This window comes from Ctenocephalides felis, unplaced genomic scaffold, assembly GCF_003426905.1.
Source record: "Ctenocephalides felis isolate EL2017-DRISC unplaced genomic scaffold, ASM342690v1 CF-g0.4_SCAFFOLD_00845, whole genome shotgun sequence".
Lineage (NCBI taxonomy): Eukaryota > Metazoa > Arthropoda > Insecta > Siphonaptera > Pulicidae > Ctenocephalides > Ctenocephalides felis.
The window spans coordinates 6,364,220-6,379,814 of NW_020536999.1; the positions used below are offsets into that span (position 1 = coordinate 6,364,220).

At 26.9% G+C, this 15,595-nt stretch overlaps 3 protein-coding genes across 4 annotated transcripts; 2 read left to right on the plus strand and 1 right to left on the minus strand.

The window, feature by feature from the left end:
• The first annotated feature begins 1,239 nt into the window (after positions 1-1,239).
• On the plus strand, positions 1,240-3,149 carry LOC113374085 (metaxin-1). The gene is made up of 7 exons (XM_026614343.1): positions 1,240-1,383; positions 1,452-1,598; positions 1,658-1,745; positions 1,909-2,090; positions 2,152-2,386; positions 2,736-2,914; positions 2,978-3,149. Exons 1-7 carry the CDS (start codon positions 1,315-1,317, stop codon positions 3,035-3,037), a joined length of 960 nt encoding a protein of 319 aa, XP_026470128.1. The 5' UTR covers positions 1,240-1,314; the 3' UTR covers positions 3,038-3,149.
• Positions 3,094-10,857, minus strand: LOC113374052 (vacuolar protein sorting-associated protein 45-like). 2 transcript variants are annotated; one of them, XM_026614314.1, is made up of 10 exons: positions 10,740-10,857; positions 10,482-10,680; positions 10,258-10,407; positions 9,945-10,198; positions 9,715-9,849; positions 9,297-9,437; positions 7,828-7,965; positions 7,489-7,755; positions 5,679-5,806; positions 3,094-3,370 (listed from the first exon to the last, which is right to left on the minus strand). In XM_026614314.1, exons 1-10 carry the CDS (start codon positions 10,830-10,832, stop codon positions 3,151-3,153), a joined length of 1,725 nt encoding a protein of 574 aa, XP_026470099.1. In that variant the 5' UTR covers positions 10,833-10,857; the 3' UTR covers positions 3,094-3,150. The 2 variants fall into 2 exon arrangements, with proteins under 2 accessions (XP_026470099.1, XP_026470092.1); XM_026614307.1 differs by having other exon boundaries at positions 3,094-3,373.
• A 545-nt stretch (positions 10,858-11,402) lies between these two features.
• On the plus strand, positions 11,403-13,408 carry LOC113374075 (POC1 centriolar protein homolog A-like). Its single transcript, XM_026614332.1, has 7 exons — positions 11,403-11,499; positions 11,841-12,084; positions 12,185-12,287; positions 12,375-12,591; positions 12,658-12,857; positions 12,927-13,046; positions 13,124-13,408. The coding sequence occupies exons 2-7, from the start codon at positions 11,846-11,848 to the stop codon at positions 13,250-13,252; spliced, it is 1,008 nt and encodes a 335-aa protein (XP_026470117.1). The 5' UTR covers positions 11,403-11,499; positions 11,841-11,845; the 3' UTR covers positions 13,253-13,408.
• Positions 13,409-15,595: the final 2,187 nt, after the last annotated feature.

Sequence of the window (15,595 nt, forward strand, 5' to 3'; positions counted from 1 at the left end):
TACGGGCCATGTTTTTAAAATTGCACAAAAACATTAAAAGCCATTTTGACAGTTCGTTTCTTTTAAAGCAAAATGCGTAGCCAACTTCATTATACTCCTGGGGCTGTCAAAATAATTTAATTTACAAAACACAAACAAAAATATTATTAAAGTTAATATATTAATTATAAATGGATTAATTATTAGTACTATATGTTGCAATATTTTCCTTGTATTGAATTTACTTTTTAGCACAGGTTTTGTATGGAAACCATATAAAATTAACAATTCATGCAGTTGAAGGTAATAATAAATAATGTAACTTCATTACTCTTGTTTTGTTTAATTGTGATTTTAATTTTAATTAACTAAAAAACAACAAATTTCACTCTTTTATGTTCTTAAGCATTTAGTATTAATCTTACATATAATCATGTAGACCTTATATACCAACACTTTCATTATTGTTATTACGTGTGTAGATAGTATTCGTCTCTATTATCATATTACATTTCTATTTATTTTTCTAGTGCAAAGATGTCAGAACCAAGTCCAAAACCCAATAAAATAGGAACTGAAACCAGCATTCTGCCTCAAGGCGAGATATTTATGAAAACAGAACCAAAATTAAAATTGTGTCAACCTCAATTGATGCCTTTGAAATGTCTCACTTTGCAAATGCTGGAATCGATGCAGAAACTGAGGAAAACATCTCAAAGTTGAAACTGAAACATCATGTAACTCAATTTAAGGAGAAAAATGCTAATAAGAAGGTGGACAATTGTTATTGTCTTGTGTCCGACTGTGGTATTAAGATAAAATTTAGAAGTTGTCAAAGTGTGTACAAATAAATATGTATAATAAATATTCTAATATATATTAATCCGCATTCTGATTATCTAGATTTATATAATTTTAACTTAAAACAAGTCAGACTCTAGTCTAATACTTCAAAATCAGAAAAATAGTTGTTTTTTCATAATCATTTGTTTAAAATTTACAAAAAATAGTAACAAATATTCAAAAATAAAATTCCTTGTATTTATAATAAATATTACAATTCAAAATTAAAGATTTATTCAAATTATCGATATTTTATCCCTGTATCGATATTTTTGCACAATTTAACATTTGACACATTTTTTGACAGTTATGACACACCGTGTTCCTAACCAAGAATTTAAAGTTTGTTTATTTAAATAATTATATATTTAATAAACATATTAATAAAAGAAAATAGCTGAAATTGTTATTAGTTAGTCACTAACTACAAGTAATGTTGTAAATTTATAAACAATTGTAAAAGAGGTTAGAATTATTTTAAATTGTGCAAAAATGGAGTTAGATATTTGGCGAGCCGATTGGGGCTTACGCTCTGTAGATATAGATTGTCTGAGAGTTTTGGTAAGTCAATAAAACATAAAAAAACTTACATTTACATAATTTTTGTATGAACTTTTTTTTATCATCAGGTGTATTCAAAAATTATTGGTTGTCCCTTGAAAATATGTGAAACAAACAACCCATTTAGAAGTCCTAAAGGTCAGTTACCTGTTTTGAGAGATGGACGTAAAAGGTTCTGTGGTTTCGATGATATAAGGAGTTATTTAAGCTCTCAGGTTTGTTCATGAACATCCTACGGTTTCTGTAAATATAATAAACGTTTTCTTTGATGCAGGGATATGGTTTGGATAGATCAGTAGAAACTTCGGAGCATAGTAATGCTGTAGCATATCATGAGCATATTAAAACAAAACTACTACCAGGTAATAAATTAATATATATATATATATATATATATATATATATTTTGTAGAGTTTCGAACAATATATATATATATATGTATATAATATATATATATATATATGTATATATATATATATATATAGATATATATATATATAAGTATTTGATAATTATAATTACAGGTTTGCAGTACGTCTGGTGGATTGATACAAAGAACTACACAGAATTTGTCAGACCCTGGTACGCCAAAGCACTGCCTCTCCCTTTAAATTACATATATCCTGGCAGGTACGAACGCCAAGCCAAGGCTTACATGGAAATTGTGTACGGTGAAGAATTAACACCAAAACAACTAGAAGAAATTGTATGTATTTATAATTGTTACTTTTTTGTTACGTTTTGGTTATTATTTGTTTTTCTTTTAGGCTTATGCAGATGCACAAAAATGCATATCAATGCTTTCAGAAAAATTAGGGAACTCTGAGTTCTTCTCTGGTCTAAAACCAAGTTTGTTGGATGTAAATATTTTTGCCTATCTTGCGCCTCTGTTGAGAGCACCTTTGCCTTCAAACGCTCTGCAAAATTATCTTAAGCATTGTGATAATTTAGTCAAATTTATTAACAGGATATGCGAGATGTATTTTCCAGAAATACAATCAGGTGATGATTTAATTTGATATATATTTCTGTTGTTTATACATACATATATAAATTCATTAATTTTTGGTATTCTAAAGGAACAATTCTTGGATAAAATAGAAATGTTATGGAAAGGCTATGTAAAAACTGATAAAAAATATGTATTTGCTCTGGGAATAATTGTTATTTTTATAGGTTAGGCAAAGCAAATACATACTTTTTGGCAGTTATTACTAACAATTAATACAAAGATAGACCCATAACATAAAAATTACCATAACATTTTTATTTTATCCAAAAATCGGCATAAGTTTTGCTTAGAATTTAAGTTTTGAGACATTTATATTGATGATATAAATGTTTATTACAGAATACATCCAATCGCAAAAGAAATTAGCCGAAGAGACCAGAAGAAACATGCAAAAGGCTCATGAAAAAGGTCAAGGTGATGCTGATGACTTCCCTCACAAGACTCGTTCCTTCTTTCTGGCCGGTATAGTTGCATTTGCAGCCATGGCCGGTTATGCTTTGTCTTTAGGAATTTTACAAGTACGAAAAACATTTAAATATTATACAAAAAGCACTTATATAATCCCGGTTTATATTTTCTAGATTTCAACAGAAAGTGGTGATTCTTATCCGCACGAGATCATCGATGATGATGATGAATAACAAAGACTGTGGCACCATTAAATACCTCGACTAGTCCATTGTGTACTTTTTATGATTCCAAGCAGTATATTTGATAGAGAAATATATTATTATAAATTACACCTTTTGAACTTTTATTTATTGTTTGGTAAATACTGTTTCAGTCCTTTTGTATGTCGAAACGGTATTCCTTTTGTGGCCGATGTTATTTCTTCTAAATATGAATTAAAATTGTGGATTGTGTTGCCTCCGATGACGACACGGTTGCCTAATTGGCTGTTTATGGAATGTACTGCCAGAGATTCTTCATATGTTACTCCGCCGACGATGAACACTACTACTTGCTGGGGGGGCCTCCTGGGAAAGAAAAAATAGTAAAATATATATATATATATATATATATATACTAGCTGACTTATACTAACTATATATATATATATATATATATATATATATATATATATATGTTACGGTAAATGTGAATATTTCGGCGAATGTGCACATTCACCGGTGAATGTGCACATTTACTGGCTTATTTGGCGAATGTGAGTTCAACTATATTTATATTTATATCTATATCTATATTTATATCTATATCTATATCTATATTTATTTCTATATTTATATTTTATATTTTATATTTATATTTATATTTATGTTATTTATTTTAGTCGTATGCATATTAATATCCATTATTTATTATTCACAAATAACTATTAACTATTTATCAATTAACAAATCATCTAATAACTACTAACTATAAACTATTAACTATTTAATTAATAACTATTAACTATTTAACTATTAATTATTACCTATTTAACAATTCTTATTTCACTATTTGCTAATAACTATTTACTATTTTCTATTATCTATTCACTATTTGCTATTAACTATTCAGTTATCACTATTTACTATTCACTATTCACTATTTACTATTACCAATTTAACTATTCTGTTATCACTATTTACTATTCACTATTCACTATTTGCTATTAACTATTCAGTTATCACTATTTACTATTCACTATTAACTATTCACTATTTACTATTAACTATTCTGTTATCACTATTCACTATTTACTATTACCAATTTAACTATTCTTAATTCACTATTTACTCATAACTATTCACTATTTACTATTAACTATTCAGTTATCACTATTTACTATTCACTATTAACTATTCACTATTTACTATTAACTATTCTGTTATCACTATTCACTATTTACTATTACCAATTTAACTATTCTTAATTCACTATTTACTCATAACTATTCACTATTTGCTATTATCTATTCACTATTTACTATTAACTATTCAGTTATCCACAATTCAACTATTTTTAAATCACTATTTACTAATATCTATTCACTATTTACTATTAACTATTCATTATTTAACTATTCAGTTATCACTATTCGCTATTAACTATTAACTATTCTGTTATCACTATTCACTATTTACTATTAACTATTCTGTTATCACTATTCACTATTTACTATTACCAATTTAACTATTCTTAATTCACTATTTACTCATAACTATTCACTATTTACTATTAACTATTCAGTTATCACTATTTACTATTCACTATTAACTATTCACTATTTACTATTAACTATTCTGTTATCACTATTCACTATTTACTATTACCAATTTAACTATTCTTAATTCACTATTTACTCATAACTATTCACTATTTGCTATTATCTATTCACTATTTACTATTAACTATTCAGTTATCCACAATTCAACTATTTTTAAATCACTATTTACTAATATCTATTCACTATTTACTATTAACTATTCATTATTTAACTATTCAGTTATCACTATTCGCTATTAACTATTAACTATTTATCAATTAACAATTTATCTAATAACTATTAACTATGAACTATTGACTTTTTAATTAATAACTATTAACTATTCTTAATTCACTATTTACTCATAACTATTCACTATTTGCTATTATCTATTCACTATTAACTATTCTGTTATCACTATTTACTATTCACTATTTACTATTAACTCTTAACTATTCAATATTAACTATTAACTATTCAGTTATCACTATTCACTATTTACAATTAACTATTCAGTTATCACTATTCACTATTCAACTATTTACCTATTCACTATTTAACTATACACAATTCAACTATTTTTAATTCATTATTTACTATTAACTATTCACTATTTATCTATTTAGTTATCTCTATTCACTATTTACTATTAACTATTCACTATTTACTATTAACTATTCTGTTATCACTATTCACTATTTACTATTAGCTATTCACTATTTACTATTCATCTATTTAACTATTATCTGTTAAACTATTTAGTTATCACTATTCACTATTAACTATTCACTATTTACTATTGACTATTTAATTATTTACTTAAGCTATTAACTATTTACCTATAACTATTGAACTATTAACTATTCACTATTTAATATTAATTATTCATTATACGCTATATTACTAATTTACTATTAACTATTAACTGATTAACTATTTAGTGCGCATGCACCAAATACGCAAGATGTTCATTCACATTCACCAAGAGTGCACATTTGCCATAACATATATATATATATATATATATATATATATATATATATATATATATATATATATTTAAATATATATACCTGTATGTCTGTTGATTTCCAACAGTAGGGTACTGTGGATCCAGTGGTCTCCCCTTGAAAATCTCTTCTAAAATTTCACTCAACTGCGGTTTATGTTGTGTATACACATTGTCGACACCATTTAGGCCCTTAAAATAAACAATTAAAAATAACTATCGACAAGGAAATCAAGGCATAGATAAATAAACATTTTAAAGTTACATCGTAGTACAAATCTCGATTTAATAAAAAATGCCTGAATCAGAAGAATATTTTACCCTGTTCCTTGAAAATAATAAAACAAATTAAACATTTGTGTTGTGTACTAAACGTAAGTTTATCGATTAGAAATTATTTGTATATTATTCGTAGTTTCTATGAATCTTTGATGTTAATAAAATGGAAAATATTTTTAGGCAAGACAAATTCTACAGCTGTTCAAAGAATGAGATTATATCGTAAGCGAGAAAGTAAAAAAAACACAAGCAGTCAATGAATGTATGTTAATTTTAATTACATGAAGTTCTTCAAACACAATTATTACATGATGAGTGACGTTTGCGAAAATGATATTTGTTTAGGCGTTGTTTAACATAATCCACTGTGTGAACGAATATTATAGAATTTATTAATCAGCAATTACTTCATTTCTCTCTAATAAAGGTTCATTTTTAAATGCTAATTACAATGACAAACCGATCATGTCATATTTGAAGTATGCCTTTAATTACATTATTATTTTCAAACATAATAAATATTTTTAATGCTATTATAAATATATAATTAACTTCCCGTAGGGTAAGTTATTGTAATGGGCCGAAAATCGGAATTGAAAATTTTTACATTTCTCGACGTTTTGAAGGTTTCTGAACATTTTGGCATATCTCAGAAAAAATGGATGTGTGTGTGTGTGTGTATGTATGTATATCGATACAATTTTCCGATACGATTTTGGGCGCACGGATCAACCGACTTGAATGGTTCAAAAAACATTCGATTCCTATTGATAGGGAAAAGAGCTGATTAGTTTTTGGCAAAGGCAGGTCCAGCCGTTTCGGAGATACGGAGCAAAGAGTGCAGAAAATAGAAATCGAATTTTTGAGAGAACGGAGTATCCGATTTGAATGATCTAAAAAACATTCAATTAGTAATTATTGGGAGAAGTGTTTATTAGTTTTTGGCAAAGGCAGGCCCAGCCATTTCGAAGATACAGAGCTAAATATGTAAAAAATGGCAGTTTTTGAGAGAACTAAGCGTCCGATTTGAATGATTCAAAGAACTTTCTGCTTGTCTTAACAAAATAATTGATTTTGGAAAAAAAAATTGTTTCAACTTTTTTTTTTTTTTTTTTAATTTATTTTATATAAAAAATAATTCAGATTTTATTTTTAATTCTGACTATAGTTCTAATATACTTTAAACAAATAATTTCAACTATGTAATTCAGTTTATATCATTCTTATAAATATTAGACAATGTTACAATATTTATAATAATCTATTTGAAAAGATTCAGTATTCCTCGAACATTTCGTTACCGTACGGGAAGTTCCAGCAATTTGCCTTAAGGCACGATGCCATAATTGCCTCAAGACAGAATTCCACTTACAGCTAGTTTATAATTTATCATTATATAAATGTGTATAATGATTGACGACACTAATAAATGTGTGCATCACGAGTGTTACCGTATTACTAATAATAAACAATATTCAAAATTGTTATACGATGTATTTATTTTTAACTTAAATGTCATCTTGTACAGTTGCAAATAAGTTTTACTTCAATCACGTGTGAACCTGTTTTTTTACCTATGAGTCTATTCCTCTTACCTTGAATATTTTTTTAGTAATCCTAACAGCATCTCTCGCATCTCTAATGTCACTCCCAAATAAATCTCCTTGCCGAACATGAGATCCTGACCATTCTAGTAAAGCCGGTACCAAACTTGTATTGCAGTCTTTGCGTTGAGACAACATTTCCAATAAACCAATTGTACCATTATTAGTATGCTTCTCGTATCTCAAAGCATACAACAAAACTATTCTTAACGCATCCGAATCTCTCAACTTTGGATTGTTTAATAGTTTCTTCACTCTCTAGATAAAGTATAAATGGTAAAGGAATCTTTTTTTTTTCGATGTTACATTTGTTGTATATGATTTACTTACTTGTAGTTGTTGAGAGTGATCAGATCGACAAACAATGTCTTGTTCTAGTTCCGAAAGTTCCAAAAGTAAATATTCATTAACGCGATTAGATAATTCGCCCACGACTGTGACGTGTTTAGAAACTGTGCCAGACATTTTCTGTAAAAATAAAAATAAACATAAGGCATCGTGCCTTAAGGCAAATTGCTGGAACTTCCCGTACCGTAATGAAATATTCGAGAAATTTTAAACGTTTTCAAATATATTATTACACAAATACTGTAACTTTCATTATTTTTGCTATCTTGTTAAATCTGTGAGCAACTCAAATGTAAAACATAATAAATCAATTTATCTCCAGAACATTAACAATCGTCATTTCATTTCGAATTCAATTTAAAAACAAAAAAAAAGAGTTGCCTAATTTGCACAAAATTGAAAAAGTGCTCCCATATAGTCACAGTCTAAACGCATTTGCATATAATTCTGTGCGACATTTTCACTTATACTGCGCTTAGCTTGGCGGCATTTTCACGTTTTTCAATAGTTTTCACAAAATTGGAAAAATGGTTCATACATAAACAGTCTAAACGCACTTGGGTAAATATTTGTACCAGAGTGGCGCTTAGACTGCGCTTAGCCTGGGTATTTTTTTTGAATTTTTAATCCAAAATTACAAAAATATTTTATAGAAAATAAAAAAAGATGTTAGAATTTTTTATCCTCAAAAGCAATTGTTTTGTCAATACAAGCGAAAAGTATCTCCGTAATGGCTGGACCTGCCTTTGCCAAAAAGTAATTAGCACATCTCCTTATCAATAGGAATCAAATGTTTTTTGAACCATTCAAATCTGTTGATCCGTGCGCCCCAAATCATTGACAAAAAATTGTCTCCACACATACACACACATCAATTTTTTTAGGATATACCAGAATGTTCAGAAACGTCTGAAACGTAAAGATATGCAAAAATTTCCATTTTTGATTCATGGTGTATGGCTTACCATAATTTAAATTTTTTAAAAAGAAAAATTAGATTGTTTTTGAGAAATTTGAATTTCCTAGAACATTTTTAAAAATGTTGAAAAATCTCAATATTGAAAAAAATTGCCATTTGTAAAACCACTGAAATTATTATAAAACGGTATATTTTGGAATTTTTTTTTAATTTTGAAGATTTGATACTTCTTGAAAGTTGTAGATATCCATTCATGCCGGTTGATCCACATGTTATAAATGTTTGTAAAAAAAAAAATCTGAATCTTGGAAATGGCTGGACCTGCCTTTAGCAAAAAGTAATTAGCACGTCTCCCTATCAATACAAATCGAATACTCTTTGAATCATTTAAATCGGTTGGGCGGTGCTTCCGAAAACGTCGACGAAAAATTGTATCCATAGATAGATACACACACACAAATGTTCAGAAACCTCTGAAACGTAAAGACATACTAACATTTTTTATTTCTATCAATAGCAGAAATATAGTTACCTTAAATTCAGGATAATTTTCAACAAAATTCTTCATATCTTTAATGCTTTCAACTTTTTGATGACTCTTTGCTTTCGCTTGGAACTCTTCCATCAAACCTTTAATTGTTTGTCCAATTTCTCCATAATTAGAATACAAATTCTATAAGTTAAAAAAAACTTGTATAAGCAACTAGAATATTTTTAAAATATAATTTAATTTTATGAGAAATAGTAAAAAGGTAAAATAATTTATTTAATTAATAAAGATAAGAATAATTTATTTAATTAATAAAATTTGCAATTGTTTATTTCAAAAATAAAGCATTTGCTTTAATTAAAAAATAATCAAAGCAATTTGCAATTGATATTGTAACACATTTATAATATCTGTAATTGCTTAAGTTGTACTGAATTGAGCTGAATTTTGAAATATATACCTTAGCATAAAACTTGTCATGTTCTGCAGATAAAACTACTTGTTTTAATTCCTTTGGAACTCCTGAAACATCCGATAAATCTACTCGGTTATTGCACAATGTTAACAGTTCATGAACCATCGCCTGGTAAGTCCACTAAAAACAGTAAATAAATACACGTATATATATATATATATATATATATATAAATATATATATATATATATATATATATATATAATTTCTATTACCTGATTCAAAAGAGGAGTAACCGGATCATCTCTCCTATCAAGTATCAACAGTAACGGTGGAGGTGCACCATCAACAGATTTAAAATCAAACAATGAAGACTCTTTATTGATAATGTCATAAGTCTTCTCAGCTAATCGTTTAGCTAACTCACTTCCTGATCTATAACGTATCATAGGTCGTAGCCACAGGGATAACAAAACACTTATAATACCTCTTGTACATCTTTCTAGGGCTGATGGAATCCATGAACCCCCTGGGGTAAAAGATAATAGTAAATGATTATGAATTTGTTTATTTATATTTATTTTATACCTTGTAACGATATAGGTAAGTTTAGTGAGAACAAATGGGATCCACAAGCCAAAAAATCGGCATAAAATTCTTTTACTTCTCTGACTGATTCTGAATCGTCGCTCTCAGCTAAGCTTTTTACGCTTGCATGTGGAATGATGTTGCAGAAATCTGAAAACAATTAGAAACAAATCATCGTTACAATCAAATTAGCAGAGAAGGAATTACAATTCAGTTACTCTTACATATATAATATGATCCATATTTAGGATCCCTCAGTTCCTTTGCCAGCAGTGCAATATTTTCATTAGTAGGCCTCAAAAATACAATACACTTCAAATGTTTCAATCCTTCATCAAGTCTATTCGAATCAATCCGTTCAAACAGATACACCTCCTTTTGTAAAATTTCAGATTTACTGTACACCATACTAACAATACTTGTCTACAAAATTATATATAATATATTATATTGTATTTATTATTATTTTACTCAAATCTTACAGTTTCTTTATCCATTAACAGTAATTTCATTCCTGGTCCAGATTCTTCAGTCATTTTTGATATATACATTTTTACAGCAGTAATTACGTTCATGGTGGATATATATTTTTATAAATAGTTTCTTAATGTAAATAATAAATTATGTTAAATGTTTAAACAGTTATTGTTATATATTTTATCTATATTTATCTATAACCATTTTTTGATTAATTTTGTGTCAACTTTGACATGCAACATCTGACAGATGGATGATGGATGTGAAGATAGCTGCACTTAAATTCAAAACCGAAAAATAGGAATAATATTATTATCATAAATATATTATTATTATAAATAATACATTATATTGCAGTATTATACAAAAGAAAAATTTAAAATGCATTCAAAAAATACATTATAATTACAGAACGTATTCAAATTTGTGTACACTGCTTTTTATAATAATTCATTAATCAGAATAATTTATTGGTGACATGCTTAGGTTTATAAAGAAATATGAAATAAATTCATAAAATACAAAACTATATCTATTTTATATCTCAAATAATTATAATTTTGTAAATATACAATCTTTATTTGAATTTCGCACTTTTATTTTAAAGATGGCGTCAATGGAAGCTGTCAAAAATCAACAAGAATTCTCTAACAAGTCGAAACAAGTAAAAAGATTGTTGCAAAACTTATTTTTTTAATGTAAAATATATATATAAACGTTGTTTTATTGTAGTTTTACTTTGACTGATAATTAGTAGAATATAAGGTAGTGTTTTCTTACATTAGTATTTAAAAATCTGGGTTTGTCATAAAATTTCGTTTAACAGACTTTTTTAAACACAATGGGGAACAAAATTTTGTATAACAGTAATAATTAATCGATTTATATTTGGCTAATGAATCTACTAACTTTATTAGATAGTTCTCTTTTTATAACACTTTCCATTAAATCCTTTGCACATTATCTATATTTATATCGTATGCTTTTGATAAAAGTCTTGTTCCAATGAAGTCTTAAATTATTGAATCTCAATGAAGTCTTAAATTACTCGATCTGGTCGTTTGACCTATGTGGCCATCATAATGTTAGTTTTTTTATATTTTTAGTTAAAATGGCTTTAAAAGACCCTTCTTTAGAACTCCATTTCCGTGGACACAGACAAAGCATATCAGGCTTGAGTTTCCACCCGTCTACACAAAAGATATGTACAAGTTCACTGGATAATACAGTAATGATATGGAATTTTAAAGAATCTATGAGATCGTACAAATTTTTGGGACATACAGATATTGTTACTTGTGTGAATTTCTCGAAAAGTGGACATTTGTTAGCTTCTTCTTCAAGGGACAGGTAATAATAATAATAATAATAATAGTAATAATCATATTATTGATGATATTTATTTATTTGTTATGAATAAAGGTGTAATAATGTTTTTGCAACATTACAGATCAATTCGTTTGTGGGTGCCGAAGCTAAATGGTGGTTGTAAGGAATTTAGAGCACACACAGCTACTGTTCGTTCTGTATATTTCTCTCCAGATGAAACAAAAGTTAGTAAAAATACCCACAAAAACAAAGATTGTTATTAAAATTGTATCATAATCTCAAATATTTGTATTAAACTTGTTTATTTTTAGTTAGTAACTGCCAGTGACGACAAATCTGTAAAAGTATGGGCTGTTAATAGGAATAAATTCATTGCTTCATACACCGGTCATAATAATTGGGTCCGGTGTGCTAAATTTTCTTCGCAACCTCACAGACTACTTATTGCATCTTGTTCAGACGATAAAACTGTTAAAATATTTGACCAAAATAGTAATCAGTGCATACATAGTTATCCAGAACTACATGGTAATAATTTCATGCCTTTAATATATAAAATTAAAGCTTATACTATAAAAATTCATATTCTTTTAGGTTTACCGAATCACATAGATTGGCACCCAAAAAGTGGATATTTAGGAGTGGCTTTGGGCCACGGAACTGTAAAAATATATGAAATACGTATGCACAAATTAATACAGCATTATCGTTTACACAGTGGCCCCGTGTGCCAAGTAACATTCCATCCGGATGGTAACTGGATGTTAACAAGCAGCAGCGATGGTACTGTTAAGGTAATTTAAAATTTAGCATCAATTTAAATATACTCAACAATTTTATTATACAATCACTATTTATTTTAGGTGTTAGATTTACTAGAAGGACGTCCAATATATACTTTAACCGGACACGAAGGTGCTGTGAATTGTGTAGGATTTTCGAAAGATGGTGAATATTTTGCAACAGGCGGAGCTGATAAACAGGTAAATAGTAAAAAAAAAATGGTTATATATATATATATATATATATATATATATATATATATAATTTTTTTTTGTAGTTGATGGTTTGGAAAACTAATTTCAATGCCGTGACTGATGCGTGTGCTAATGAGGATGATAAAAGTGACACAAACGGACATAATTTAACTGTAATGGACACTCAGTGGGTACCTGGGTCAGACGATTGAGATTATATATTGTTATAATCATTTTATTTTTTACTATTTTATATATCATTTTAACATTTTATTTATGACTCTCTAAGCATTTTACCCATTTTATTAGCAATTATTTGTGACCACAAATTGCTTTATTAATTTTATCTAATACCTAATATTATGCTTGATATATATTTAGGGACTTATGGCTGTATTTTAAGTTATTGTTGTTTTATATTTATTTTTAAATACAAAAATGTTTGAACATAACCCAACTTTTTTTTAAATTTTAAAATCTGTTAATGAATGATCTTTGGTGAAATATATATTATTTAGACACACAATTTGTTGCTGTGCATAATAAAATAATTATCAATTTGTTTAAAAAAATAATAATAGTTATTATAAAACACTTATGAATTGTGTGTAATATCTTGATGTAAATCTAAATAAACTTTAAATATAAATTCAATATAGTTGTTTTTATATTTAATAATTGTGAAAAAGTAGAGAAGCTTATTAGGCAGATGAAAAACTATAGTGCTAATAAATACTAATAAGTATTCAAAAAAAACATACCCATATGTATTAATGTATTAAGTTTTTACCAGTTTAAATAAAAATCAAAGATTTTATACCATTAATCCAGTTTGTAGATTACTAATTCAAATACGAAATAAATAATCCAGGCTCTTGATGAATAATTGGGAATCTACATTGATAATTAAGATTGTAGACAATTCCTCCAAATTATTAATTAATACAAATATCTTTTATAAATGCCTTATTTTCGTCTTTTTATGAATTGTGTCTTCGTAACATAGTAAAACAGCCTGTCTGAAAATTAAATTAGTTTGCATGTTGATTTTATGTAATATTTATTATATTTTGAGGAAATTCACATCCCGAGATAAATATTTGAACATATTGAGATAAATGTGAAGTAAATACCGTCTTCAAATCTTTTAAATAATACATTACAAGTGAAAAGTTTAAAATGATTATTAATTGCACACGTTTTTTTCTTCTCAAATTGATTAAAAACATATAAATTTACCTGATTATGTGTAATATCTTAATATAAACCTAAACAAATATAATTTATTATATATTCAATATAGTTGTTCTTATAATTAATAATCATGCAACGATAGAGAAGTTTATGCATGCATATGCTTGTTGCCGATTAAAAACTATTGTGTACTAAATACTAACAATTTTTTTATTGAATTAAGTAATTATTTACATACACTTTGTATTAATGTATTGAGTTCTTACCAGTTTAACCAGACAAAAAATCCATATTCTAGAAAATTAATTCAGATTGTAGACAATAACTTAATGTTATATAATTGCAATTATCCTTTATAAATCATACAACGTCTTGTTTTGGACTTGTGCAAATGTTTATATCTTAATAATTTCTTTATCTAAACCTAAATAAACTTAATTTCAATAAAATTCATTATAGTTGTTTTTATAATTATTAATCGTGCAAATTAGAGAAGTTTATGCATGCATATATGCTTGTTGCCGATAAAAAACTATTGTGTACTGAATACTAACAAGTATAATAATAAATTAAGTAATCATTAACATACCTATTGTGCTAATGTATCAAGTTTTTGCCAGTTTAACCAGTAAATACAAATATCCTTTATTATATTGCACCTTGCTTTATTGCACTTCTTTGTGAATTTTGTCATCATAAATAGTTATTTTTTTTCATAGTCAGTACTCATCTTTATAGTACCTAATATCTTCATTTAAACCTATATAATCACAATTTCATTATAAATACATTATAGTTATTGTTTATAATTGATAATTGTGTAAAAATAGAGAAGTTTATGCATGCATATGCTTGTTGCCGATAAAAAACTGTGTGTACTGAATACTAATAAGTTTATGAATGAATTAAGCTATTATTTACATACCTATTGAATTAATGTATTACATTTTTACCAGTTTATCCAGTGAATATAGGTAACCATAATTATAAAATAATGTGTTATACTTGCTTTATTTGTACTTCTCTGTGAATTTGGTCATCGAACAGGGTTATGTTATTCTCATTACTCATTTGTACATAATATTTTCATTCAAACCTATAATCACAATGTCATTATAAATTCAATATAGTTGTTCTTATAATTAATAATTCTTGCAAAAATAGAGAAGCTTATGTATGCAAATATGCTTGTTGCTATGCACATCAAAAACAGATTAAAAACTAATGTGTACTAAATACTAATAACTTTTTAATACAAATTATTAACATACCTATTGTATTGATGTATTAGGTTTTTATGTTTTTGTACTCAGTCAACACAAATAATCATATTTAATGTTTAAATTCAAATAGTACTTCTT